Genomic DNA, 27,578 nt, shown 5'->3' with positions numbered 1-27,578 from the left:
CTATGTATTACTTGTGAATGGGCTGGGCACTATTAGCACTGATTGGACAGTGTCAGGCACGCTCACTTGCCAAGCAAATGGTGACCTACATTTCCAGGAGGAGTAACAGAGGAATGACAATGCAGAAATCTAAGAAAGAGATGGTCCAAAATTATTACTTTGTGGGGAATGCAAAGGATTTACTAAAACAGACATGTGAGGAGATCTGACAGATCCACCAGTCTATGGTTTAGTAATATAACTACTATATACACACAGTCTCCTCTCATTTACAATGGATTGTGATTACACAGAATGTCCTGTTTAAAATACAGAATGAGGTTAAAGAAGGGTTAAGTCCGTAGACATGTAAGTTCTGAATAAGAGGTTTATTTCCCCCCCCCCCCCAATGGGCGACGAGAGGAACACCCATATATTAGATAAGGTGCTTATCTATACCCGGGACATTAGGACCTCTAGGTGTAACGGCTGAGGCGTCTCTCCAGGGACGGAGTCATTAGGGTTCCTGGATTTTAGGGTTAAGTGATGGCAACGGATCCTCTGGTGTTAGGAGATCTGACAGCCGCTGTCCTTCTGGGGCTTTATGTCGGGTTCCTTCATAGGCTTCACCTCCTCTTCTTTCTTAGGTTTGGCCTGGAGATTAATTTACAAGAAATAAAACGTATGAAAAAGTCAGTACTGAGGTGTATCCAACCTTAAAGTGTCCCTATTGTTTAAATCCATAATATATGCAAAGATAATTAACCCTCGTATATTTTGTTAGAGAATTTCCCCCTATACCCGGCCACTGTACGGTCGCTGCTCAGAGACTCTGCACTCACTGAAAAACCACGATGACTGAGGCATGAAATGTGTTGGAGCTTCTTACTGAGGGATCAGAGACCAGAGATGTGTGTACAATCTCCTGCTGAACAGATCTTCCCCTAGTAAGCATTCGGCTAAGTTCACACTGCCGTTCGTATACGTTTACCTCTTCCATCAGAGGAAGAGGGTCGAAAGATTAAACGGAAAGCAACGGTTCCGTTAGAATTACCATTGAAATCAATGGTAATTCTTTTGTTTCAGTTGCTTTCCGGTTTTTTTGACAGAAGAAAAAGTGCAGTCTGCAGAACTTTTGTTTCCGGGGAAAAAATAAAGCGGAATGGTAATTCTAATGGAAACGTTGCTTTCCAATCCTCTCTTCCTCTGACACAAAGAGAGGTAAACGTATACCAACACTAGTGTGGAGGAAGCCTTAGGGTATGTTCACATGAGGTCATTACGTCCGTAATTGACGGACGTATTTCGGCCACAAGTCCCGGACTGAACACACTGCAGGGAGCCGTGCTCCTAGCATCATACTTATGTACGACGCTAGGAGTCCCTGCCTCGCTGCAGGACAACTGTCCCGTACTGTAATCATGTTTTCAGTACGGGACAGTTGTCCCGCAGCGAGGCAGGGACTCCTAGCGTCGTACATAAGTATGATGCTAGGAGCCCGGCTCCCTGCACGGTGTTCGGTCCGGTACTTGCGGCCGAAATACGGACGTAATGACCTCGTGTGAACATACCCTTAGACTGTCTCAGACCAGAGCTGGATTTGGAGCAGCTCAGTCTTTTCAGATAGAATGTCTTAAACACTTCTCCTCCTTGGCCTGTGGGACAGGAGGAGATTAGATGATTGTTCACATTATAGAGACTAGGAAAACATGGGAAGCTTGTCCAGGACATTGATCAGGACCCTCTACTGGTTCATTAGAAGCAGCCACAGAATTGTGGGCTGGGAGACCGGGTGCAGTGCTCCTGAGCGTGGGAGAGCATCATAGCAGGTAGTGCCCCCCCTTCTGGAACAACTTCAGATGGAGCCTGCAGGGGGAAACTTATAAAAAAAACACACATGATTAATTTTTTATATGTACCCTTCCCCCTCAGCGACGAGATGGCTCATATGCCAGCATTTCTCTGCCAATTCAACTTGCACAAAACCCATGAAATCTCTCCGTGCCTTTGACGGAACTCACTGAAGAGTAGCCAAGACTTTCCCGATTGTAATCATTTCAGTATTCGTGTGTCAAGTAGGAAGTTCTCCTAACAAATGATGGGCTCGTGGGCTCTCTCTCTGGGTCAAATAGGGCAATTTTCATTTTGGACCCACGTCTGGCACTGTAGAAACGGTTGAATAGTATAAAGGGTATGTATACTTTTGCAACCATTGTTTTTATTGCTCCAATATATCTAAAATTCAGCAACTTTTCATATAGTCTGGATTAAAAACCTGTGTATACAGCTCCTGCGCGGACCTGTGTCTCCATGGTTACAGACTATAAACAAACTGTAGTCTGATTCTAAAGTTGTGTCACTCCCTTCCCTCTTCTTTCTAACCTAAGAGGTGGCAGAGGAAGTGGCATAACACGTGACTAAAGCATCACACTACACACATGTTGTGTAGTCTGTAACCACGGAGACACATAGCTCTGCATAGGAGCTGTAAACACAAAACAGCAGGAGTTTTTTTTTTTTTTTAAATAAAGGCTATTTGCAAGGTTGCTTCATTCTTTTTTCTTAGATGCAATGCAGCAATAATTTAAAAAAGGTTGCAAAAGTGTACACACCCTATAGCTAGGTCATCTACCCTAATTTACAGCGGTTTGTCCAGTTGAAACAAAATGTCGTCAATGTTAAACAACAGAGTTGAAAAAGAAGCCGCGTCTTACACTGTCGTCCTTTGGCCTCTTTGTAAGGTCAAACCCGGCTTGCGTCTCAGGGGTCCATTGCGGGCTCATAGCTGGGAACTCAAAGGGCACGGGCTGCACCAGACCATAACTTGCCTTCAGCTCCAATTCTGGCGCCTCCGGAGGAACCTTCTGGAAGTAGCTGAAATATACAATGAAAACCGACTGAACCATGGAGAACGATTACATCACCGGACATGGAAGATCCTCGGATCAAGAGCTCAACCACAAATACCAGCAGATCTCCTGATTCTCGGATCGATCCCCTACGAAGGCTCGGACTTACATGAATCCGTTCTCCCGCTGACACTTCTCTATCGTGTTCTTAACCTGAGTTCCCAGCTTCCTGAAGAAGAGGTGTCCGGAGGGCTTCGCTGTGGTTCCAGGACCTTTGGTCTGACCATATTCCTTGCACAAAGCCTCAGCCTTGCCATAAACTTTAAGGAGGGGAGAAATATAAAATAAATAAAATCCTTTATATTTATTAGGAGTATTCCGGTTCAGAAAATAAAAAAACTTATTCATGGTATCGTGGAAAGTTATACAATTTTCCGATATACTTTCTGTATCAATTCCTCAAGGTTTTCAAGATCTCTGCTTGCTGTCATTCAATAGGAACCTTCATTGTTTAGGGTCTACACCATGGGTGCCAAAACGTTTCTGGTCCGAGGGGCTCATCAGATTAGACTGCCCCCAAGGGCTGCAATAAAACGCAAAAGTTGTATCTCCATCTGAGCCATTTTTGTCATAAATATCTGGCCGGTGAGGGTCTCATTTGGGGGGTGCTTCGCAACTCCCACAATGGAAATAACAGCATGCATGTGTGGTCTCCACCTCATCTCATTCTCTCTGGAGGGTCCGACCTGGGGATATGCCATAAATATCTCCGTACCATATAAACTAGACTGACGTATACTGGCCCGACCAGAACATTCTCATGTCATCCGCTGGGTAAATGGGGTCCTGTGGTTACATAGGGCGTTTGCATATCGAACACTGACAATAAGGGTGTGTTCACACTGCATTCAGAGAGGATAACAATCTGTCCTGGTCATGTGGTGCTTACACAGCTGCAGGGCTTGTCACAGTACAGTTATTAGAGCTCCGTCTTGTAACGAGCCGTGCGCCTGTGTGTTCATCTCGTGACTAGAACAGATTGTTATCTTCTGGAAGTAACCAATGAAGGTTCCTATTGAATGACAGCAAGCAGAGATCTTGAAATTGAGGAACTGACACAGAAAGTATACTGGAAAATTGTGTAACTTTTCATCATACAAAGCAAGACATTAATTTGCTGAAACTGAAATATTCCTTCAATGCTGAAGAAAGTACAGATTTACTGTATGATCTGGAATATAAAATGATAGATGTAACGGACTTAAAGGGGTTGTCGGAGATGGGAGAAAAATGGTCGGTGTCTATTATTCAATTGAATGGGGCAGAGCTGCAATACCAGGTGCAACCATATGGAAAAAGTGGCGCTGTTTCTGGGTAGAGAAAGCAGACACTTTTTTCTTATGCCAGACAACCCCTTTAAGTTATTTTCTAACGTCTCAGATAATATCGGTGGAGTCTATGATATCAACACCAGATTCAAGAAAGAATGGGCTGGGGGGCCCCGTAGAGACCTGTAACCTATTCAAACCATGACTCACATTTCTCAGATTCCTGCAGGGACCTTATTGCTTCTCCGCACTTGTCGCTGGACAGTAGAGTCTGACCGTGATAGCAGAAGGCCTGTGAGGGGGGAGCAGCGATGGTTCAAGTTATTAACATTTATATGCGGAGAAAAAAGGCCCAAAAGTCTCCATTTGAGAGAAAAATTGCGACTTTTGGACAGTTTACAGCGGTTTTTTTTTTGTTTTTTTTAAAGTAGGCGGGGCTTAGTGGAAAGGGGCGGCCCATCAGATTTACACCAGAAAATGGTGTAAATAACAGAAATCTACGCCAGCTCCTAGCGGGCACAGATTTTATTCTGTGTGGCGTAATAAGGTAGAGGCTCATGCCAGGCCCCGTATCTTCCCCGATCAGACAATAAAATGATGTACTCCCCTCATTATTTGTCCCGCCTGGATCTCTTCAGGCTCTCGCAGGAGGCCGCCGTGCAGAAACGGCCCTTACGCTGCTTTGTGCCATGACCTTGTATGCGCCATGGTCTGCTGTGAGAGCCTGAGGACATCCGGGGTGAGCGTCCATGGCTTTATATTTTTGCCTCTTGATAAAATTTTAAGCATTTTACTCCAGCGAACTATGTATTAAATCTGGCATATGAAACTCCAGTCTTCATAAATTTCCCCTCTGTCTGTGGGTGGACGTGACTGCTCCGAGTATCGCAGAATGATGGCAAGCATGGGTTTTTTTTTCTTAAAACCCTCCCTTTCAGGAGAGGTAAAGGGCAGTAACTCTTAAAGGGGTATTACGGTTTCAGCAAGTAAAGCTTATTCATTGTTTTTCAATATACTTCCACTATCTTTTTTTTGTTTTACAGTTTTCAAGATCTCTGCTAGCAGTCATTAAATGGGAACCTTTATTGATTACTTCCAGGGGATATAAATCTGACCCGGTCATGTGATGGACACACCGGTGCATTGTTCGTTACAGTAATCAGAGCTCAGAAACAAGACGCACATCTGTTTGCCCATCACATGACCCATAGACAGGACTTGGTGGGGATGTCGCCATTTATATCCCCTGGAAGTAATCAATAAAGGTTCCTATTTAATGACTGCTAGCAGAGATCTTGAAAATGAAGAAATATATACATAAAGTGTATTTGAAAACTGTATAACTTTGTCATACAATGAAGAAGCTTTACTTGCTGAAACCGTAATACCCCTTTAAAGGGGGTTTTTCCAGTCCTAAGAAATTGATGGCCTATCCTCAGGATAGGAAGTCAATACCTGATCGTGGGGGGGTCTAACGTTCGGCACACCCGCCGATCGGCTGTTTTGAAGGGGCCACGATGCCCATTTGACCTCTACTTCACCTTCATTCCTTACCTTCTCCGTACTGTGAATCGCCAACACTTGTAGCGGCGGTTCACAGTATTTTTATTACAGACTTCTATTCAAGTTTATGGGAGAGGCTGTAATACTGTAAACCGCCACTACAGGCGTGTCGTCGATGAAGGTGAAGTAGCGGTCGTATGAGCGCCACAGCCCCTTCAACACAGCTGATCAGCGTGGGTTTCCGGAAGTCGGACCCCCACTGATCAGGTATTGATGGACTATCCTGGGGATAGGTCATCAATGTCTTAGGGCTGGAAAAATCCTTTAAGTATTCAGCTCCCTGCCAGATCAGCAGGATTTTTATAACAATTTTGTCCAGACCAGTAAGATTTCCGGACTGTTGGAATTTCACTTCACTTTGCTGACAGAACTTACGTAGGCCATATAAAAACACATTTTCAGCTGGATGTAGCTTCTCCACTTTGCTATGTACACTGGATCCAGGCTGGAGAGCGTGTGATCTATAAAAAAAAAAAATTAGACAGGTTATAAAAATATTATAGGGGGGGGGGGCTGACCTGTGACCCCCACAGTGCACGGCCATAGAGATGGCTGCGAGATGTAGCACCGCTACTGGTGATGTACTATGCGGGGCAGTGAATTGTCCTGCTTGGTAAGGTTGAGATGTTTTGTTGACTATTGCCCCCTGGTGGACACTCTGGGAATGGATGTAGTCACTGGAGCCACCCATAGACAGGACTTGGTGGGGATGTCGCCATTTTTACCTTTACACAAGGGTGACGCTGGGACAGCACAGAGGCGGGGAGCACAATGTACAACACTTACCTACTCTCTGGTAGTAATTTGCGGTTTCGTAGGCCAAGGCGGCTATCAAACCAGGATTGTGCTTCAGTTCAATAGCGCGAGCGATGGTCACTGCACACGAGAGAAACAAGCGGACGCGTCATCACTTCTCACCTACATATAATAATCTAGACGTTCAATCTCTGTCATTTACATTAAAATAACAGACCAGCGGCGCTACATAGACACTGCTTATCTCTTCATACAGAAGGAGTCTGTCACTGATCAGTTCTGTGGCAACCACTTAGTGACTGATATGTAGTCCGTCATCCTTCAAAAAGAGGTTCTTCAGCAGCTGCAGTGTGCACTATACGGTTTTGAGTCCCAGATACTGCACAACCTCAATACACACCAGAGCGGTGGACTTCATAAAACACCTCAGCTGCTGCAGAACATCACAATACACACCTGAGCTGCTGCAGATCAATACACACCTGAGCTGCTGCAGAACATCACAATACACACCTGAGCTGCTGCAGAACATCACAATACACACCTGAGCTGCTGCAGAACATCACAATACACATCTGAGCTGCTGCAGATCATCACAATACACACCTGAGCTGCTGCAGATCACCACAATACACACCTGAGCTGCTGCAGATCATCACAATACACACCTGAGCTGCTGCAGAACATCACAATACACACCTGAGCTGCTGCAGAACATCACAATACACACCTGAGCTGCTGCAGAACATCACAATACACACCTGAGCTGCTGCAGAACATCACAATACACACCTGAGCTGCTGCAGAACATCACAATACACACCTGAGCTGCTGCAGATCACCACAATACACACCTGAGCTGCTGCAGATCATCACAATACACACCTGAGCAGCTGCAGAACATCACAATACACACCTGAGCTGCTGCAGATCATCACAATACACACCTGAGCTGCTGCAGATCATCACAATACACACCTGAGCAGCTGCAGAACATCACAATACACACATGAGCTGCTGCAGAACATCACAATACACACCTGAGCTGCTGCAGAACATATGATCTCAAATGCTGCAGCACATCATGACACCGCAGATGCTGCAGAACCTCATTGCACACTCCTCAGCTGCCGTAGGACATCACAACACACACTGCAGAACCTCATTGCACACACCTCAGGTGCTGCAGAACATTACATTTCATGACATGTATAAACGTTCTCGGCCTTCCGCTATTATATAGTCGCGGTACCCCTTGGCGACTTAATAAACTTATCATTTACAGTGGGGGGAGGGGACATTATTCCAGATATTGATGAGGGACCATTCATTGAGGTCTAAGACTGAGTATTATATACAAAGCATCAAAGCGGGCTGCGGACCACCGTACCCTCCTGCGCCTCCGCCTGGCACTGGATGATATAAGCATCAATCACTCGACTTTCTAAATCTCGTCCTTTCTCCACCGGGGTGATGAGTTTTGGAATGTGACTCTCCTGAAATAATAAAGATAAAATGATGAGTGACCTCAGTATTCAGGATGGAGCCTGTAAGAGGAGGACGTGTTATATACTAAACTACTGTACTCATCCTCTGGGGTATTTGGACTACTACACACAGCAGGAGGACATTGAGTGGCTGCTGCACGTTTTCTCTTAGCGACGTTGGGACATCTGATTCTCTAATTTAAAGGAATTTTCCAGTTTTATTAAATTAATGTGTAATAAAAACATTCTACAACTTTCTACTATAATGAGTGTTTCCGTTCTAATACAGCTGTACAAAGCCCTCAGCGAGGAGAAGTGTTAGGTTATACAAGTTTTTAGGCGGTGGATGAAAACAAGAATGTTCCCATTCACAGACAGCAAGCAGAGATCTTGAAAATATTATAGAAATGAAACAAAAATGTTTGCAGAACTTTTCATTATGCAATGGCTAAATAAACACACACTCTAAAGCTGTCCATACACATAAGATCAATGTCGAGGGATCTCCCTGATACGCTGTGTATGGGGGGGGGGCCTCTAGAGTGACCCCCGATGTTGGGTGGGATAGGAGGTTCGGACATGTTGGTTTTCTTATGATCAGTAACCCACAACCCAGGGAGAGCCTTACCTTCAAATGGCTGAAAATGCCGCTCGCAATCTTAAGACTCTTGTGAACTTCCTTGGCCTCGGTTTCTGTAATGCTGCAATGTCCAATCAGACATATTATGTAATGAATGACACGGCAACATGGAAGATATTACTTAAAAATTTTTAATCATCACCTGGGGGTGTTAGGTAATCTGTGGGCAGGTCTGTTTCTACCTTTTAGCACTCATCAGCATAGGGGGGGATATCAGGTCAGCTGTGAGACCTTATAGAGCCTTCTCTAGGAGCACTGTGGGCAAGACTGATACACTGTGTAATGCCTAGTGCAGGGCCTGAGGAGGCGGAGCATGACAGCGATTTCTGTGTCATGCACCGCCCCCTCTGACCCTGGGCTAGACATGACAGTGCATCAGATTTGGCTAGAAAGTAGGTACTTTAGACAATGCTCCCCGGTAAAATATGCACTTTGAATTTTACCACAACCCTCAGGTGTCAATTTATTGATACATTTCCAGGAGGAATAACAGAGGAATGTTACAATGCAGAGTTCAAAGAAAAGAAGCTCCTGAATAGTTATTCTATAACTAAAACAGACATGTCGGGGGAGCTAGCCATTCTCTATTAGTGTATATGGATGTTATAGACGGGTCCCCTACTACACGGACAGTAGATTATCAAAAAGAAGGTGCAGACTGAAGGGAGTAAAGTCAGCCATACACATGAGATGGCTATTGGCCAAAAGCACTACTATCTCTCCCGTCTCCACTAAAAGCATGCCCATTCAGATCAGCTGAGCAGGTGTGTTTATTTAAAAAGTAGAGGTAAATTACCCAGTGCTTGATCCCTCTGGCAACACTTCCTGGCAAACTGATCATGTAAGCTGGAATCCACTAGGGCTACACCAATACAGACGACTGGATTGTCAGTTGAGAAATGTCTTAAATTCGTCTGACATTTATCGAATGTGTAGGGCCAACTTAACACATGACTGCAAGATCAGACTACACAGGGTTTGTTTGTAGTCTGTACGCATGGAGACACATAGCTCTGCACCGGAGCTGTATACACAAAACAATCGATTTTTAATTAATTATATTAGCAAAGTTGCTTCATTTTAGATGCAATGGAAGAATCAATAATAATGGTGGACGTGCTCTGGGGTGTAACGGCTGCGCCAGACATCAGATAACGTGCACATATTTAGTATCGTTACACTTGAGACAATTAGTGGATTCGTTTTAGTGGTAAATTTTATTGGAAAAACTGTTCACATTTAGAATTCATGAAAGTACCGGATGTTCCATCTATTCTGATCACATAAAGGATAGTCAATACTCACTCTTCCTTCCCAGCCAGCCGTGAAGAATATTTACTGTACCAAAGACCCAGGTTAAAACCCATCGAGATCAACTCAAAAACGGCGTCTTGTTGAGCGCTGCAAAGAGGACAGAAAACAATGGTTCACAATGGCAGGACCTGAGAATATTAGCCTGAGGATATAGAGAATAACGTGAAAAACCTCGAACGATGAAGATCAGGTCGTTGTTAGATCCTAATTCTGTGCTGATTAGTTGATTATATCTTTATAGGGGATCAAAGCTCCATTTTTCTAAAACAGAGCTCCAAATCCTCTGCTCCCCTTCACACAGCTATAGATTTCATTGATAAAACTGGCTGCCTGCATCTACCACTAGGGGGCACTTACAGAAGATGTATTTAGACAACTACCATTGAATTGTATGGAGTAAGCTCCCCCTAGTGGTGATTGCAAGCAGAATTTTAGTCATTTGTTTTAGGTGACTTTTCAGAACAAGCTGTGTGCGTGCGTGCGTATATGAGGATTAACACTTCTTTCTAACCATTATATAACTTGTATCTGCTTTTTTCATCAGTTTACCCCTCTGCAGGGAGGAGACTAGCTGCTATGATGTCTCCCAAATACAGCACATAGAAGAGGAGATCCTGCTCCCCTATCATTCTCACACACAGAAGCAACTGCATGGAGGACTATATACTCCATATATTGCAGTAGTGTAAGGCTGGATTCACACGTGCATGTTCGGTCCGTAAAGGACGTAACGTATTTCGGCCGCAAGTCCCGGACCGAACACACTGCAGGGAGCCGGGCTCCTAGCATCATAGTTATGTACGATGCTAGGAGTCCCTGCCTCTCCGTGGAACTACTGTCCCGTACTGAAAACAGGATTACAGTACGGGACAGTAGTTCCACGAAGAGGCAGGGACTCCTAGCGTCGTACATAACTATGATGCTAGGAGCCCGGCTCCCTGCAGTGTGTTCGGTCCGGGACGGGACTTGCGGCCGAAATACGTTCCGTACTTTACGGACGTAACATGCTCGTGTGAATCCGGCCTTACCGTGGATACAGCACTGGGATGAGACAGGAGATTTGCTAAAAAAATCAGCAGCGTGTCTTTGTATCTCGGTCTCTGCAGCAGCTCCCTCCTCCTCTCTCCATAGACTTCTATTGGCAGCAGCTGTAACAGTGAGCTAATAATCCGTCTTCATCAGTGCCTGTGTTAAGAGTGAGAGTGATCCATGCATGAGGGGGAAGGAGGAGTCTGATAAGTGGCGAAAGGTATTTTTCTATAATAAGATAAATTACAAAGTTATTATTCTATCTTTGTATTACATACCTGTAATATATGTTGTTATACCAAAATACCTTTCTCCACTTAGCACACTTCTCCGTCACCCACTATTGATTAATGGAAAAAAAAGTTGAAATGACGATTACTCTAGGGATTGGAAGCTCCGACCTCTATAGAGATATATTACAAAATTAATCAGCTCACAATTTTGGAACAAAAAAAAAAAAAACAGTGTTCACTGAAGAGGGTATATATACTTTTAGGGTATACTTTTTAAGAGCATGACGTGGCGTGTCAATTATTTTACGGATTTGTTGTAGATTTTCACCCGTTGCAATGGATGAGATCCTCGGAAAAATCTGCGCCGTGTGAACTCCGCCAGATACATAGCACTACATTCAAACCCTTATATAACGGTGGAGGCTGATCCTCATCTCACATGGCCTCGTGCCATCCTCTAGCTATGTCGGGTCTGATGCCTGGGTCCACACGCAATCATACTGTACCTTGGCACATTGCCCTGTAGGGTGTCCGTCCATTTAAAGTTCTGGATGTACCGCAGCTTGTTGTCTTGAGTTCCTCCATCCAATGAGTCAATGAATCCTAATGCCGGGAGAAAGGAAACATATAATCCTACCAGATCAAGACGTCCGGCTGTCTGCACTTTGTGTTTTTATGTTTTGTTTTTTTTCGTGTGCGTTACAGAATGTAAACCGGAATAGAAAACGACAATCCCTCCGTTACTCCACTCACCCAGTAGCAGGGAGAAGTAAGCGTCTGAGGCATTCTTCATCATCTCCGAGTTACAGGTGGAGTCCGTGAAGAGTTCCAGGAGTCGCGCTCTTGACATTCGTAAATCACTTGAAAGTTAAATGAAAGAAATGTAAATAATATAATCCAGCAATACAGAGATCGAAGGGTGCAGGCGTCCCCTATAGAAACCAGTATAAGCTGACTGGTTGTAATGGGCAACATTGTACTTGCACAGAGTGCAGTATCTATATAGGATCATCATGCTGGGGTGTCCGGGACATGATTCGGTCGTATGTTGAGACCAGAAGACACATCTAAATGACCTGCCCAAAGTCGCCTTGTTCACACAATGGAATTTTTATGCGGATTCCGACATGTTTTCGCACGTCGGTAACAAGGCTCTCATTGATTTCAATTTTCCGCAGACAGAATAGCAAACCGCCTCGCTGAAAAAAAAAAAGTGGCATTTCACTTCTTGATGCGGTCTCCGCAGCGTGTTCCACCACGAAAACAGCTTCAGAAGCCACAAGCAGATTAACCCCATTAATTGTGGATAATCTGCGCGCGGAAAACACGTCTGTAAACTGACAAACAGCGGCAGAAATCCGCATACAGATTTGAGTTGACTGTATAAATTGTGTGCAGTGAGCTCCCTCTAGTGGTGACTACAGGAAGTCCGATTTTTATAATTTAAAGGGGTTTTCCCATCAGGGATATTTATGACATCACACAGGATATAATCCAAGAATCATTGATTGAAGCTTTGGAGACGTGTGCAGCTGTTCAACTATACTTCTTGAGGATATCCACAGGATATGTCATAAATGTCAGATAGATGCAGGTCCCACACCTATCTCTAGAACGGGGCTCCCTAAACCCTGTTCTACTGCTTCTGTGTTCCCCGACCATGTAAGAAGAAAACAGTGCAGCTTGCTGTTTCCGTAACTCCCATAATAGCGAATGGCAGTTACGGAAACAGCGTAGCATGCGAGCTACGCTGTTTCCGTAACTGCCATTTACTTCTATGGGACTTACTGAAAGAGCGTAGCTCAGCGAGCTGCGTGGTTTTCATCTTACATGTTCGGGAATCACAAACGTCAGCGGGAACACAGAGCAGTATAACAGGGTTTAGGGGGCCCCATTCTAGAGATTGGAGAAGGTCCCAGAGGTGGGACCCGCATCTATCTGACATTTATGACATGTCCTGTGGATTTGGAGCTCTGTATCAGAAAAACTCTAACCCCTATAAAGATATATTAAGAAATGAATCAGCACTAAGTGAATGAACACACAATGATGTGTGGATCAGGACTGGGAGCCTGTAGTGGCCCCACTATGACTTGTGCTGAGGGCCCCCATCACTGGATGTATAACAGAGCCACAGGGAACCGAGAAAAAGCAATAGAAATCAATACATTTTACCTGCACATCTTTGACGCTGCTGGGGTGGAGGCGACACCATAGAAATTAAAGGAGACTGGCGCTGTGGCCTTGAGTGGGTTACGATGAAACCAGTGGGTCATTTTGGGAAGATTTTTCCTTTACCAAAAAGGAGTCTCCTGAAGGAAGAATTCCTGTGTTAGAAAGAAGAAAAACTCTTAAGTTGGTTCAGCAATGCACATGGTAAGGGTCCCTGTACAGGTAGCGGCCAAGAGGCGGTAGTAACCCATGCGGCAATACTGCACACAGTTTTACCACCAATTGCCACGGTTTTGGCCTTGCGGCTTGTACAGATGAAACATAATGAGATGTGCGGGCGCCCTGATACTCGTGTTGAGGGAAGTAAACAATGGGGGAGATTTATTACGACTGGCGTTTCATACGCCAGTCTTTATAAACATTCGTTGGAGTAAGATGCCGCTTAAAGAGGCTCTGTCACCACATAAGTGCCGTATCTCCTACATAAGGAGATGGGCGCTATAATGTAGGTGACAGCAGTGCTTTTTATTAAGAAAAACAATCTCTTTTTACCACTGAGCGATTTTTAGCTTTATGCTAATTAGTTTCTTAATGCCCAAGTGGGCGTATTTTTACTTTCGACCAAGTGGGCGTTGTGGAGAGGAGTGTATGACGCTGACCAATCAGCGTCATGCACTTCTCTCCATTCATTTACACTGCAGATAGCGATATAGTTATATCACTATGTGCAGCCACATACACAAAGACTAACATTACTGCAGTGTCCGGACAGTGAATATACATTACCTCCAGCCAGGACGTGATGTCTATTCAGAATCCTGATACTTCTGAATCTTGTCTGTGAGATTTCCAGCAAGGCAAACGTAATCTCGTTTTAAATGACAGTTTACATCGTAATCTCGCGAGATTACACTTGCCTTGCTGTAAATCTCACAGAGACGCTACAGAAGTGACAGGATTCTGAATACACATCCTGTCCTGGCTGGAGGTAATGTCTATTCATTGTCAGGACACATGAGTAATGTTATAGTGTGTTTATGTGGCTGCACATAGCGATATAGCTATATCACTAGTGCTGTATAAATGAATGGAGAGAAGTGTATGACGCTGATTGGTCAGCGTCATACACGCCTCTGTACAACGCCCACTTGGTCTAAAGTAAAACACGCCCACTTGGGCATTAAGAAACTCATTAGCATAAAGCTAAAAATCGCTGAAAGTGGTAAAAATAGATTGTTTTTCTAAATAAAAAGCATTACTGTCACCTACATTATAGCGCCGAACTCCTTATGTAGGAGACAGGGCACTTCTAATGTGGTGACAGAGCCTCTTTAATAAATGTGTCGCATCTTTCGGCTGGAGGAACGGCAGGGGCTGCTAATGAGTGCCCCTTAAACTCATTCAGTGTTCCGCAATATAGCACACCCTCAATGCGAACGCCGCATCCCACTCAGCTGTTGGTCCAGATGGAACGACGTGGCTGCAATTTCATGCCACTTTAATATTTAAGGTGCAATACATCTGATCACGTGGCCCCACAGCGCCAATAAGCTGTTCAATTAGCATAGTGGGCACTCTTTGTGCCGGCACCATGAGCGTGGTTTTATGGTATGTGACAGGGTGCACCTGTATCTGCTCAGTGCCCCTCAAACATACATTTAGGGTGTCAGCAGAAAGAGCGACATTATGCGAATTGAACAGGTTATTGGTTATGTGGGACTACGTGATCAGATGAATGGTACCTTACATATTAAAGTGGCATGAAATTGTGGCCACATCGGCCCGTCTGGCAAATACGGTAAGCCGTTACGTTAAGCTGGCTGCCAGCCAATATGGCCTCAGTCAGCTCCTATATAAAACCGGGCAGGCTCGTCATTATGAAGACTAGAAAGCTGGATGACACCCCTTGTGGCAGCCATATTTGTTGTCATTTAGTTTCCCAGACAAATAAACCCAATACCACGAGGGACACATCGAAAGTATATCAAATCTGTCCTTGTTGCCCATAGCAACCAATCAGAGCTCAGCTTTCATTCCTTAAAATGCTTTTCAGAAATGAAAGCTAAGCTCTGATTGGTTGCTAGGGGCAACATGGACAGTTTAACTGTTAGACAGTTTTGATAAATGAGGCCTAAAATCTCTCAAGTATATTAGAAGACAGTAATATCCCCCTCACATTTAGTCCATCAGAAACTCCATTACGTAGATGTGAATGACGCCATTGTCTGCGGGGGGGGCGCTAGTTATTACAGTGGGCAGGAAACATGACGGTGCTGAGGTCCTGGGTACACGCAGACAATCTCATTACTGTAGTCTTCCCCTTTTCTTTTTCCTGGATGAATTATTCCAGGATTCGGCACAAAGCCACTTTGCTTGCTCGGCTGCAATACACTGGGCCTTGTATTATGGGACTGGGAAGGTCACCGATTTTATAGAAAGATTATTCAGAGGTCGTATTATAAAATATTAAATAGACAAACGATCAATTCCACAATTCTTGCAGGGCACAGAGGACCCCGTTATACAAGTCATCACTGTCAAATGTTCTTTCTGAATTACAGGCAATTGACCATAACATTTTGAATATACGCAACCAGGAAGGAACGTCCCATTATCAGCAGAGGGGGTCTATTGTACTGCTGGAGACTAGATAGGCAGGATTACCACTGACAATGGCAGACTGTATAATGTTACAACTTCCCGCTTTCCTCTTCGTTCTACAGACTGTATAAGGCTGTCGTACTCTCACTTCCATTTCTTCACGTACTCTCTTTGCAGCTGCCACAGAGCATATGCTTCATGTTGCAATGTCTGTACAGAGAACACAGTAAGGATGTGTGAGCCGTAAAAACAGACATTAGTCCCCATCCACATTACACTCATAGTCCATTAGTAAGCCGCAGACAGAAGTTTATGGCAGCCTATAGTCTGCACATCACATCTAGGAGCAAGTTAAGAGCCAGCAATATAAGGCTGTAGAGCTGGGTCAACACAACCTGGTTGAGAAGGCCCTTTCCACTTCCTCAGTAGTCACAGCAGGCCCCCCTCCACATTTCCTCAGTAGTCAGAGAAGCCACCCCCTCCAAACCTTCAAGTATCGCAAAGAGGAGCATATTTTTTTCCTTTTAAGTCACGCCTATAATCACCACCCATACACACCCGGTTCAGCACACGCAGTATCATGGTGCCTTCCACACAGTAGAATGCCCTCTAGCTGCCCCCAAACAGTATAATGCCCTCTAGCTGCCCCCAAACAGTATAATGCCCCCTAGCTGCCCCCAAATAGTATAATGCCCCATAGATGCCCCCATACAGCATAATGCCCCCATAGCTGCCCTCATACAGCATAATGCCCCCATAGCTGCCCCATACAGCATAATGCCCCCATAGCTGCCCCTAGTTCCAGTGCCCATGTAGATAGTGCCACACAGTGCTCATTTAGATAGTGGCACACCCCATGTAGATAGCGCCATTGGGGCTGCCTGGCCAGATCGGCAACACTCAGGCCGGGGATTCCACTCTTGGAGGAGCCACTGAAGTCACTATCCGTATATGAATAGTGACATCAGGGGTACCCTCTAGAAGCAACGTCAACTCTCTGGCAGGAGATTACGCTCCAGGAGTAGCACCTAACGTCACTATCCATATTTGGACAGTGATGTCAGGGTTTCCCTATAGGAGAGGAATCCCCAGCCAAAGTGTTGGCAATACTCTGGCAGGGGATTCCAGCTCATGGAGGAGCCACTGACATCACTGTCCATATGGATAGTGTCAAAGGAATCCCTGAGCTCAGCGCCTAAAGTAGCACTGTGACCGGGGAGTCCTCCGCTCTGTACTAATGCTGAAGCAAGGAGCTGACGGTTCCCTGCTTCAGCATTGGGTTCAACTGTATCTGCAAACGCAGATACAGTTGACATCCGGGACACCGTCCAGAATCCGGGACGGTTGGGAGGTATGCCTCCCTAGTAGTCACAGCAAGCCCAACCCAGTTTTCACATACTTCGACTTCACCCCCCCTCCCCTTCGACTAGTATTCACAACAGGGTCATCCTCTCCCCCTTTCCTGAGCAGGTAATCACAGCAGGGCTACCCCTTGCCCACCATCCCCCCAGTAGTCACAGCAGTGCCTTCCTTTTCCCCCATGTACTCCTACAATGCGCCCTCTGCTGGCAGGACAAACCAGTCAGTGTGCTTTCCATGCTCGGAAAGAGTGGTGTGTGACCGCTTCTGCCTCTCCCAGCTCCATATATTCCATATCAGGTGGAAGCAACCAGCCGCCATATGCATTAATAGCAGAAAAAGAAACCCAGTCAAGAAGGGCAGATTTTATAGTCACCATGGCTACTGGGTTGGACAAAATGATAAGTGAAAGCTCTTGGAGAAGCCCAGTGAAAATGGTCTTCTAGAGGGTGAGGTCCCCTCAAAGAGGCCAATATACATAGGATATAAGGGAATTAAAAATTCCAGGTGTTCTTCTAAAAATGGTGGTCTTCTAGAGAGGTTTCACGCCAGAAGACCAGATTAAGAGATTCTACATGAGATGCTACTATTATATCCAGTCCCGATTTTCATTCTGTAGCCCAATCACAGGGCTTGAGGGGAGGCAGTGGTGGGACTGTAGAAGAGTGCATCCTATTCGTCTTGTCCACGATGTGCTCTCCTACGTCCACCTATATTATAGGACAGCACTTCTCAATGTATTTTTGGACCATGGAAATTTCTAGGCCATGCATCTGCCAGCAATGGAGGTATACAGATTTGTGATGGGTGTATATTTAAAAAAAAAAAATATATATGTCTCCATGTCTCAAATTCTGCATCAATGTATAGTGTAGGTCCCCTTTGAGTCAAAGGAAGTACATAATAAAGTAGGGGTGTCTCCAAAGAGCTTCATCTGAGGTTCATGTCTACTATGCAGACAAGTTTTCCTTATTTTGTATTCTTATTAAAATGTATGATTACAAAAATAACAGCCGATCTCTGCCCTGGAATAAATGATGGAGCTGCCACTTTAAGATACATACACCCAGGTCAACGGAGAGCTATGTGTATGACGTTATGTCTCCTTCACGTGATTACACAATGACTGTACCTGGAGTAATCTGAGAAGCACAGACCTGTATATCCTGATTATCCTTATCAATACATTACTGTACACGTCATACAGGCTTGTTCATATCCATGAGTAGCCGGCAACATAAAATATTGGCAAGGTTCTGGTCAATCACTTATCTCTGTGGAAATATCTGTTCTGCCCTGAATATCACGTGATTCAGGAGAAGGCAAATAAGACAAAAACTCACACTATGATCATGTAGCTAGATGGGTCTCTCTAGGACCCTGGGTTAGAAAAACAGAGTGATGATGTCACTGGGGTTTCCCCAGTGAGGTCAGGTGGGTTCTCCTCATTGTGGCCATACGACCAGCCACACACACACACATATATATATATATATATATACATATACATTAAAGGGTTGTCCTGATTTTTCCAAATGCAGATCCACTAGCAATAAACTGATATAGAAAGGGGAAGGTGACGGAGCGGCACATCTCCTCTGCATCGGCCACTACAGGGGAAATAAGATGACCGTTCACATGACCATGTAATGTATGGCCGGACTGAGTCCTGTCTGTGTTTGTAGCAGCTCTATATGACCGCTAATAGAGGGTAGTCCCAGCAGTTCATGGGCAGGCAGAATCCAAGACGGAACGGGGTTAGATAACCCCTTTACATGATAGGTGCCGGTCCCTAAAGTGGGACCTGCATCCATCAGACATTTATGGCATATCCGGTGGATATGGCATAAAAGTCTGAGATGGGAATATGGTTTAAGACAGGGGTCTCAAACTCGGCTGGGTAAATGAGCTGCACATAGAAAAAATGTGAAGTTGACGGGCCGCATTATAAATAATAAAAATTATTGTTAATCAATTAGTTATCTGAAATACTATAACAATACTACATTACTATCGTAATACAGTTCGGTTTAAACTTACCGGAAACTTGTGAGTTTACTCCACGTGTATTTTAACAATCCAGTTTAAATGTCGCTAAATGCAGTCCGGCGGCTCAATTGCCAGCCACAGGAATGTCAAGATTTGGCAGCCCCTTCTTAGATAGTGCCACAGTGCCCTCGTAGATAGTGCCACAACTCCCCTAGATAATGCCACAGTGCCCTCTGTAGATAGCTCCATTGGGGTCCCCTCTAGGAGTGGAATACCCAGCCAGAGCATTGCCTTGGCCAGGGATTCCTCTGCTAAAGCGGCCCCTGACGTCACTGTCCGAAGAAAGTGAAGTCGGGGGATCATCCTGAATGTGATGTCAGGGGCAACCCCAGAGCAGGAGCCCCGGGCAGAGTGCTACTAGCACTCTGCCTGGGACTCCAGCTCTGCTCCTGACATCACGGTCCATATATGGACCGAGATGTCGGGGGAAACCCCAGAGTTGGAGTCCCAGAGCAGAGTACTAGTATAGGCTCTGCTCCGGAACTCCTGGAGAAACCCCTGACATCACTGTCCATATATGACCTCAGGGGCTCCTCCAGCAGAGGAAACCCTGGCCAAAGAGTCGGCAATGCTCTGGCTGGGGATTCCACTCCTAGAGCGAGCCCCAATAGAGCTATCCCCAGGGAGGGAGTGTGTAGCGCTGTCAACAGGGTGAGGTGTGTGGGGTGCTATGTACTGGGGGGTGCACTATCTACAGTACAGAGGGCTGTGTGACGGCATGAAGGAGCTCCGGCGCGCTCCTTCAGACTGCTCTCTCCCGAGGGAGTTACGGTGCCCCGCGGGCTGCAGATGGCAGTTTCAGGGGCTGCGTGTTTGAGACCCCTGGTTTAAGATGTTGGTGGAAAAGAGTTGTCAAGTGGGCAAATGTGGTAACAATGCAATGGCATTTGCCGAAGGGAGCAAAATTAATTAAATAGTTGGGTATGTGGGGGTTCTGGGGCATCAAAAAAATCTGGTTATTGTTGTAAAAGGAAACAGTGTAGTCAAACCTGAAAATCAGGTCAATTCTGGACTAATGATGTAATCACTGCGGTAACCTAAAGAGGAAATACTAAAATAGTATCCGTGCCATCTACACACCCGTGACACGGGGATCGCTCTCTGGTGTCATTTCTATTGTTTTTACATTGCAATGAGGACAATTTATATTTACATTTTATTTTATTTTAAATATAATCCATTGATATGGTTTAATAAAAAAAATATCTCTGATCTCCCCTGCTGCCTCATTATCTGCTCAGAACATGCTTTAGTATCAGCACACGTTTCCCAGATTGTAGATCTAAGTACATTATAGAAGTTGGTCAGTCAGCAGAATTCTGAATGCAGCTCTGGATGCAAATGGGAAGATCAGACATGACACATATACAAAAATAGAATGTAATTGTATGTTCCCCTGTGATATATAAAACCAATCTCTGACAATAACAAAAGCTCCAAGGCTCCTTCATTACCCAGCTGTAAGACCGGATGGCGTCTTCTGATGGGTGACGGGATGCAGCATGACGCCATGTCTCAGGATTGCATTCTTTGCAACGAGACCTCTCCCTAGAACGAAGGGGCCACTGGCGCAACACCCCATTGAGTTTTAAATTTCGAACCACCACTTGAATGGAGTTGTGGGTGGTGGCACCCCTAATGTTGTGGCACCCCTTGTGTCAGGGATTGTGGTTATCCCAGTGGACGGTCACCTACTAGTCAAAAACTTATGGCATATCATAGTGATATGCCATAACTCAGGGCTGTACAAAACCGGTCGCCATGGCTACTAGAAAATTGGCCCTAGCGAATGGATATTGCTTCCGGTCATTAAATCGGTAGCTGGGTGCTTCAGACCGCTCCGAGTGGGCAGAGTACACACAAATAACAGCACATCTCTACATCGATCTCTATTGGCAGAGACCAAATGATGTTTGTATGTACCTTCCTGCCAGCAGAGGGCGCATCGCGGGAGTGTACTGCAGGTGGGTACATGGGGGGATTGAAGTATTGCTGCGATGGGGGAAGGTTATTGTAACTAATGAGGAGGGGGGCTGCTGTGACAACGACTACAATGTGGATGAGAGCAGCCTGTACTTTCCCTATCTACAGACTCTCTGTAATTATTCAGAAATCTCAGTCCCCCCAGAAAATCCTTCTAGTGTAAAACAAATAGAAGATGGGAGAGAAGGGGGATGCAGCTGCAGTTTATTTCCCTCTGCATGCTGTGAGAGGGGAGGGGGAGATACATGATTGGTTGAGAGCACAGTACAACTTTTACATTACCAGGTAGAGCCGCCCACTCAGCAAGCATGGACATGAACATTTATACAAATCTGCAGAGTAGGAGGAAAAATACCCAAAATCTGCAGGTCACACACAACATTTCTGGCTCCACTACATCTAATACACCTGTCAGATGCGGAGCCCCAGTAGGTCTCCAGGTGCAGTCTGCAACATGTGATGTCATCGCTTGTTAATTATACATTTCAGTCGGATGTTGTAACGCGAAACAAATCATTTCTAGGTCTTCAAGTCCACCACTTAGCAGCTGACACAATATATAAGGGATCGTTATAAAACACTTTGGCAAATATAGTAATTCAAGAAATGGGCGCCATGACCCATTAACCCTTTATAAGGGGGGGGGGGGGAGAAGGGATGAGAAAAACATAAGTGTTTTCTTCCAGAAACAGTGACACTTCTATGGGACTGTTTGAGCTATTGCGATTCTAGGGCTTGTTCACACCACGTTTATGGTCTATGTCTGACATATACGTTAAACAAAGGCTGTGACGATTGCCCAACAGTGGCGTCGGTCACCATGGACTTTATTGGTAGATGTCAAGCGTATACGTGATGAACTCTTATGACCCGGTTCATGACTTATATGTTAAACGGATACCATTATAGTCTATGGGTAACGGATGCCATCGTTAGGCACCCATTTAACGCATCTATCACCCATAGACTATAATGGTATCTGTTTAATGTACATAGATCATGTAAGTTATTGAAAAGCCTATGACATATGCAACACAGTGGTATACGTCACCCATATAGACCCCTTGTTAAAAATACGTATATATTTAAAGGGTAACTAAACGTTCAAACTTTTGACATGTCAGAAGTTTTGATTGGTGGGGGTCCGAGCACTTAGACCCCCACCAATCGCTAAAATGAAGCGGCAGAAGCACTCGTTTGAGCGCTGAGCGGCTTCGCTTCTGTTCGGCTTTTTCCGGAAAGCCGGTTTCCGTGTACGGGCTCAGACGTTCTATTGAGTCTGTACACCGCTACATCAATTTCCGTAAAAAGCCAGACAGAAACTAAGCGGCTCATCGCTTTGTTTTAGCGATTTGTGGGGGTCTCAGTGCTCGGACCCCCACCAATCAAAACTTCTAAGTTTGTTGAACGCTTAGTTACCCTTTAAAGAGAAAAAAAAAAAAAAGGACACTCTTTTGGCCTCCATCGGGCTAACGGAGCCCTACGGACACGTGAAGCGTGTACGCCGGTAACTTTCCTGACGCGCTAAACAGACGTCACAAACGTGACCATGGCCTTATAATGAAGAAGACGCGGTGTCAGCTGGATTGATGGCGGTGCTGAGTGGTGGACCTTCACTGATCAGATATTGATTGCCTATCGCATGCCGTGTTACGGATGTATTAACATAGGCAGATTTATCAAAAATGTCTAATAGTAAAACTGTCCTTGTTGCCTATAGCAACCAATCAGAGCTCAGCTTTCATTTCTTAACCTGCTTTGGAAAAAGGAAAGATGCGCTGTGATTGGTTGCTATGGACAATAAGGACTGCGCCGTAATACACAACCGTAGGTACTACATGTGCCGCCATAAAGGCTCTATGCACATTTCTTTACCATGTGCATGAGCCCTTACATAATCAATCCCTGCTGGTAGCAGCGATCACCCCATTATAATCATGTGTATTCAGCTCGATATGTGAGTCTACGGAGTATGGAGGCCTGAGGTGGTCCGATAGTCCCCAGACCACTTCACCCAGCTGTTGTAACAACAACTCCCAGCAAGTCTCAACGGCGCATGCCGGGAGCTGTAGTTCTACAGCCGGACAGTCACAGATTGAGAACCCCCAGCATTTGACCATTGATCAGACCACACAATTCTGCAGGTTGAGCAGAATGTAGGGTGCGGTTTATGGCAGCCTGTAGTCTTTGTATTGGCGACAATTCTACAATAGATACAAACTCAATGTAAGGCCGGATTTACACGAGCGTGTGCGTTTTGCGTGCGCAAAAGGCACTTAACAGCTCCGTGTGTCATCAGCGTATGATGCGCGGCTGCGTGATTTTCGCGCAGCCGCCATCATTATGAAACTCCGTTTGGATGTTTGTAAACAGAAAAGCAGGTGGTGCTTTTCTGTTTACATTCATAGTTTGACAGCTGTTGCGCGAATCACAATCACAATCATCACAATCACAGAGCTTCCGTGTGGCATGCGTGATTTTCACGCACCCATTGACTTTAATGGGTGCGTGATGCGCAAACAACGCACAAATATAGGACATGTCGTGAGTTTTTCGCAACGGACTCACACTGCGCAAAAAACACGGACTGTCTGCACGGTTCGTGTAAATAAGCCCTAATAATAACTAATGTGACAAACATAATAAAACAAACCCGATCAGACGACTGCACCTGAACACCAAGGAACGGGCCAACAAAGCGCTGAACACCAAGGAACGGGCCAACAAAGCGCTGAACACCAAGGAACGAGCCAACAAAAGCGCTGAACACCAAGGAACGGGCCAACAAAAGCGCTGAACGCCAAGGAACGGGCCAACAAAGCTCTGAACGCCAAGGAACGGGCCAACAAAGCTCTGAACGCCAAGGAACGGGCCAACAAAGCTCTGAACACCAAGGAACGGGCCAACAAAGCACCTGAACACCAAGGAACGGGCCAACAAAGCACCTGAACGCCAAGGAACGGGCCAACAAAGCTCTGAACGCCAAGGAACGGGCCAACAAAGCACCTGAACGCCAAGGAACGGGCCAACAAAGCACCTGAACGCCAAGGAACGGGCCAACAAAGCACCTGAACGCCAAGGAACGGGCCAACAAAGCACCTGAACACCAAGGAACGGGCCAACAAAGCACCTGAACGCCAAGGAACGGGCCAACAAAGCACCTGAACGCCAAGGAACGGGCCAACAAAGCACCTGAACGCCAAGGAACGGGCCAACAAAACACCTGAACACCAAGGAACGGGCCAACAAAGCACCTGAACGCCAAGAAACGGGCCAACAAAGCACCTGAACGCCAAGGAACGGGCCAACAAAGCGCTGAACGCCAAGGAACGGGCCAACAAAGCGCTGAACACCAAGGAACGGGCCAACAAAGCGCTGAACACCAAGGAACGGGCCAACAAAGCTCTGAACACCAAGGAACGGGCCAACAAAGCACCTGAACGCCAAGGAACGGGCCAAAAAAGCACCTGAACGCCAAGGAACGGGCCAACAAAGCACCTGAACGCCAAGGAACGGGACAACAAAGCACCTGAACGCCAAGGAACGGGCCAACAAAGCACCTGAACGCCAAGGAACGGGCCAACAAAGCACCTGAACGCCAAGGAACGGGCCAACAAAGCACCTGAACGCCAAGGAACGGGCCAACAAAGCACCTGAACGCCAAGGAACGGGCCAACAAAGCACCTGAACGCCAAGGAACGGGCCAACAAAGCACCTGAACGCCAAGGAACGGGCCAACAAAGCACCTGAACGCCAAGGAACGGGCCAACAAAGCACCTGAACGCCAAGGAACGGGCCAACAAAGCGCTGAGCACCAAGGAACGGGCCAACAAAACACCTGAACGCCAAGGAACGGGCCAACAAAGCACCTGAACGCCAAGGAACGGGCCAACAAAGCACCTGAACGCCAAGGAACGGGCCAACAAAGCACCTGAACGCCAAGGAACGGGCCAACAAAGCGCTGAGCACCAAGGAACGGGCCAACAAAACACCTGAACACCAAGGAACGGGCCAATAAAGCGCTGAACACCAAGGAATGGGCCAACAAAGCACCTGAACACCAAGGAACGGGCCAACAAAGCGCTAACACCAAGGAATGGGCCAACAAAGCACCAGACCGCCACTACCATCCACCTTCAGATCAGCATTTTATTGGTTTCCCATCAGGCTACAATAGAAGTTTCAGCATTCAATGAACTGAAGAATATGTAGAGAGATCGTCTTGAGGACACAGATGACACGATGATGATCAGTCTTCAGTCCTTGTATTATCCAGGACAGGGGTCTCCATTCTGTGACTCTCCAGTTGTGGTGAAACTACAATTCCCAGCATGTCTATATGTATCTGATCCACAGTAGCCCCATCCCTGACGTTTGTGCGGTGGTTTCCCATAGAACCGTTCATTGATTTGTGTCCGTACTTTGGCGCTGATGTGTCACACTGGAGGGCATGTGACCGTGGCAGCCAATCCCTGCCTGCAGCGGTGACATCGGTACGTATGAAAAGTCGGCTTCGTGGACAGCGGTTTGCCACTACGGTCGCACGACATGTTATAGAGTCTCTGTCACCACATTATAAGTGGCCTCTCTTGTACATAATATGATCGGCGCTGTAATGTAGATTACAGCAGTGTTTTTTATTTAGAAAAACGATCATTTTTGACGGAGTTATGACCTATATTAGCTTTATGCTAATGAGTTTCTTAATGGACAACTGGGCGTGTTTTACTATATGACCAAGTGGGCGTTGTGGAGAGGAGTGTATGACGCTGACCAATCAGTGACCAATCAGCGTCATACACTTCTCTCCATTCATTTACACTGCAGATAGTGATATAGCTATATCACTATGTGCAGCCACATATACACACTATAACATTACTGCAGTGTCCTGACAATGAATATACATTACCTCCAGCCAGGACGTGAAGTGTATTCAGACTCCTGTCACTTCTCTGATTTACAGCAGGCGCAGGCTCGCGAGATTACGATGTAATCTGTCATTTAAAACGAGATTACACGTGCCTTGCTGTGAATATCACCCAGACGCTACAGAAGTGTCAGGATTCTGAATACACTTCACGTCCTGGCTGGAGGTAATGTATATTCATTGTCAGGACACTGCAGTAATGTTATAGTGTGTTTATGTGGCTGCACACAGTGATATAGCTATATCACTATGTGCTGTGTAAATGAATGGAGAGAAGTGTATGACGCTGATCGGTCACTGATTGGTCAGCGTCATACACTCCTCTCCACAACGCCCACTTGGTCATACAGTAAAACACGCCCAGTTGTCCATAGAGAAACTCATTAGCATTCATCTAATATAGGTCATAACTCCGTCAAAAATTATCGTTTTTCTAAATAAAAAACACTGCTGTAATCTACATTACAGCGCCGATCACATCATGTACAAGACAGGGCACTTATAATGTGGTGACAGAGCCCCTTTAAGGATGTGACTACATTAACCCCTTCCTAACAACAATCATTGTTGATCCAAAGCCGTGGGATCCGATTCCTTAGAAGTCATTTATTGGAACAGTATAAATTGGTCTTAGATCGCCATCGCGATTACGAACATACAGGCTAACAATTTCTGGGACATCTTATCACCTCTATGTCTGTCATAAAACTACAACTCCCAGAATTCTCTGACCACTGCAGACAGCTGTATGCAGGAAGGCATGAACACAGGCATTCTGGGACTTGTAGTTCCACTGCAGCTAAAACAAGCAACAAGTATTTGTCTGCTGTGGCTATATGAAGTAAAGCGCAGTCGTGAAGTAATAACCACTCACCACTGGAGGCTGAGGAGTCTCTACACCCTCGGGACAGCACCGTGTGGCCCTTCTGTCAGTCTGTGGCCCCCAATATCCTCAGCATTTATATAGAACTATAAAAATCAGGATCTCTCTTCCTGGTTGTGACATGAGAAGTCTCCACCCTGCAGACCTGGTGACCGCTGTGAGAGGAGGAGACATATGATTAATGCTGTCACATAGGTAAACATAGAAAGGGCTTGCCTCTACGCATGCGCACTGGCAACACCACCTCTCCCACCGCATATTACATAGCTGTGGGCGGTATTCTCAGACCACACACCTTTCTGTCAATCATTCGAAAAGCACCGCCCCTCTGCGGTCCAATGACGTCATGCTCCAGTCGGCGAAGAATTAAGCATGCGCAGATGACCGAGGTGAAGCAGTTGTCCGGGTAACGACGCGGCGTGC

At 45.8% G+C, this 27,578-nt stretch overlaps 2 protein-coding genes across 4 annotated transcripts in view; one reads left to right on the top strand and one right to left on the bottom strand.

Annotated features, from left to right (window-relative positions):
• The window catches only part of TAF1A (TATA-box binding protein associated factor, RNA polymerase I subunit A), a 471,716-nt gene that overhangs the window by 266,183 nt on the left and 177,955 nt on the right, over positions 1 to 27,578 (top strand). The window lies entirely within an intron of this gene.
• Positions 378 to 27,547, bottom strand: BROX (BRO1 domain and CAAX motif containing). Of its 2 annotated transcripts, XM_075863369.1 has the most exons (14): positions 27,451 to 27,547; positions 27,147 to 27,310; positions 13,354 to 13,505; positions 11,932 to 12,038; positions 11,685 to 11,781; positions 9,908 to 10,003; positions 8,591 to 8,663; positions 7,866 to 7,971; positions 6,506 to 6,595; positions 6,095 to 6,180; positions 4,367 to 4,448; positions 2,998 to 3,148; positions 2,694 to 2,853; positions 378 to 633 (listed from the first exon to the last, which is right to left on the bottom strand). In XM_075863369.1, the coding sequence occupies exons 3-14, from the start codon at positions 13,452 to 13,454 to the stop codon at positions 547 to 549; spliced, it is 1,236 nt and encodes a 411-aa protein (XP_075719484.1). In that variant the 5' UTR covers positions 13,455 to 13,505; positions 27,147 to 27,310; positions 27,451 to 27,547; the 3' UTR covers positions 378 to 546. The 2 variants fall into 2 exon arrangements, with proteins under 2 accessions (XP_075719484.1, XP_075719483.1); XM_075863368.1 differs by lacking the exon at positions 27,451 to 27,547 and having other exon boundaries at positions 27,147 to 27,397.

This window comes from Rhinoderma darwinii, chromosome 4 (assembly GCF_050947455.1).
Source record: "Rhinoderma darwinii isolate aRhiDar2 chromosome 4, aRhiDar2.hap1, whole genome shotgun sequence".
Taxonomy (NCBI): Eukaryota; Metazoa; Chordata; class Amphibia; order Anura; family Rhinodermatidae; genus Rhinoderma; species Rhinoderma darwinii.
This window is presented reverse-complemented; position numbering and strand designations above follow the sequence as displayed.

What these genes read in the sequence shown, in the direction of transcription:
- BROX (XM_075863369.1), bottom strand. Translation starts at nt 13,454, where the DNA reads ATGACCCACTGGTTTCATCGTAACCCACTCAAGGCCACAGCGCCAGTC. An exon ending in TTACTTCTCCCTGCTACTGG is followed by an intron (nt 11,782 to 11,931) that starts GTGAGTGGAGTA and finishes TCCCGGCATTAG; the next exon opens with GATTCATTGACTCATTGGAT. An exon ending in CTACAGGGCAATGTGCCAAG is followed by an intron (nt 10,004 to 11,684) that starts GTACAGTATGAT and finishes TCCTCTTTGCAG; the next exon opens with CGCTCAACAAGACGCCGTTT.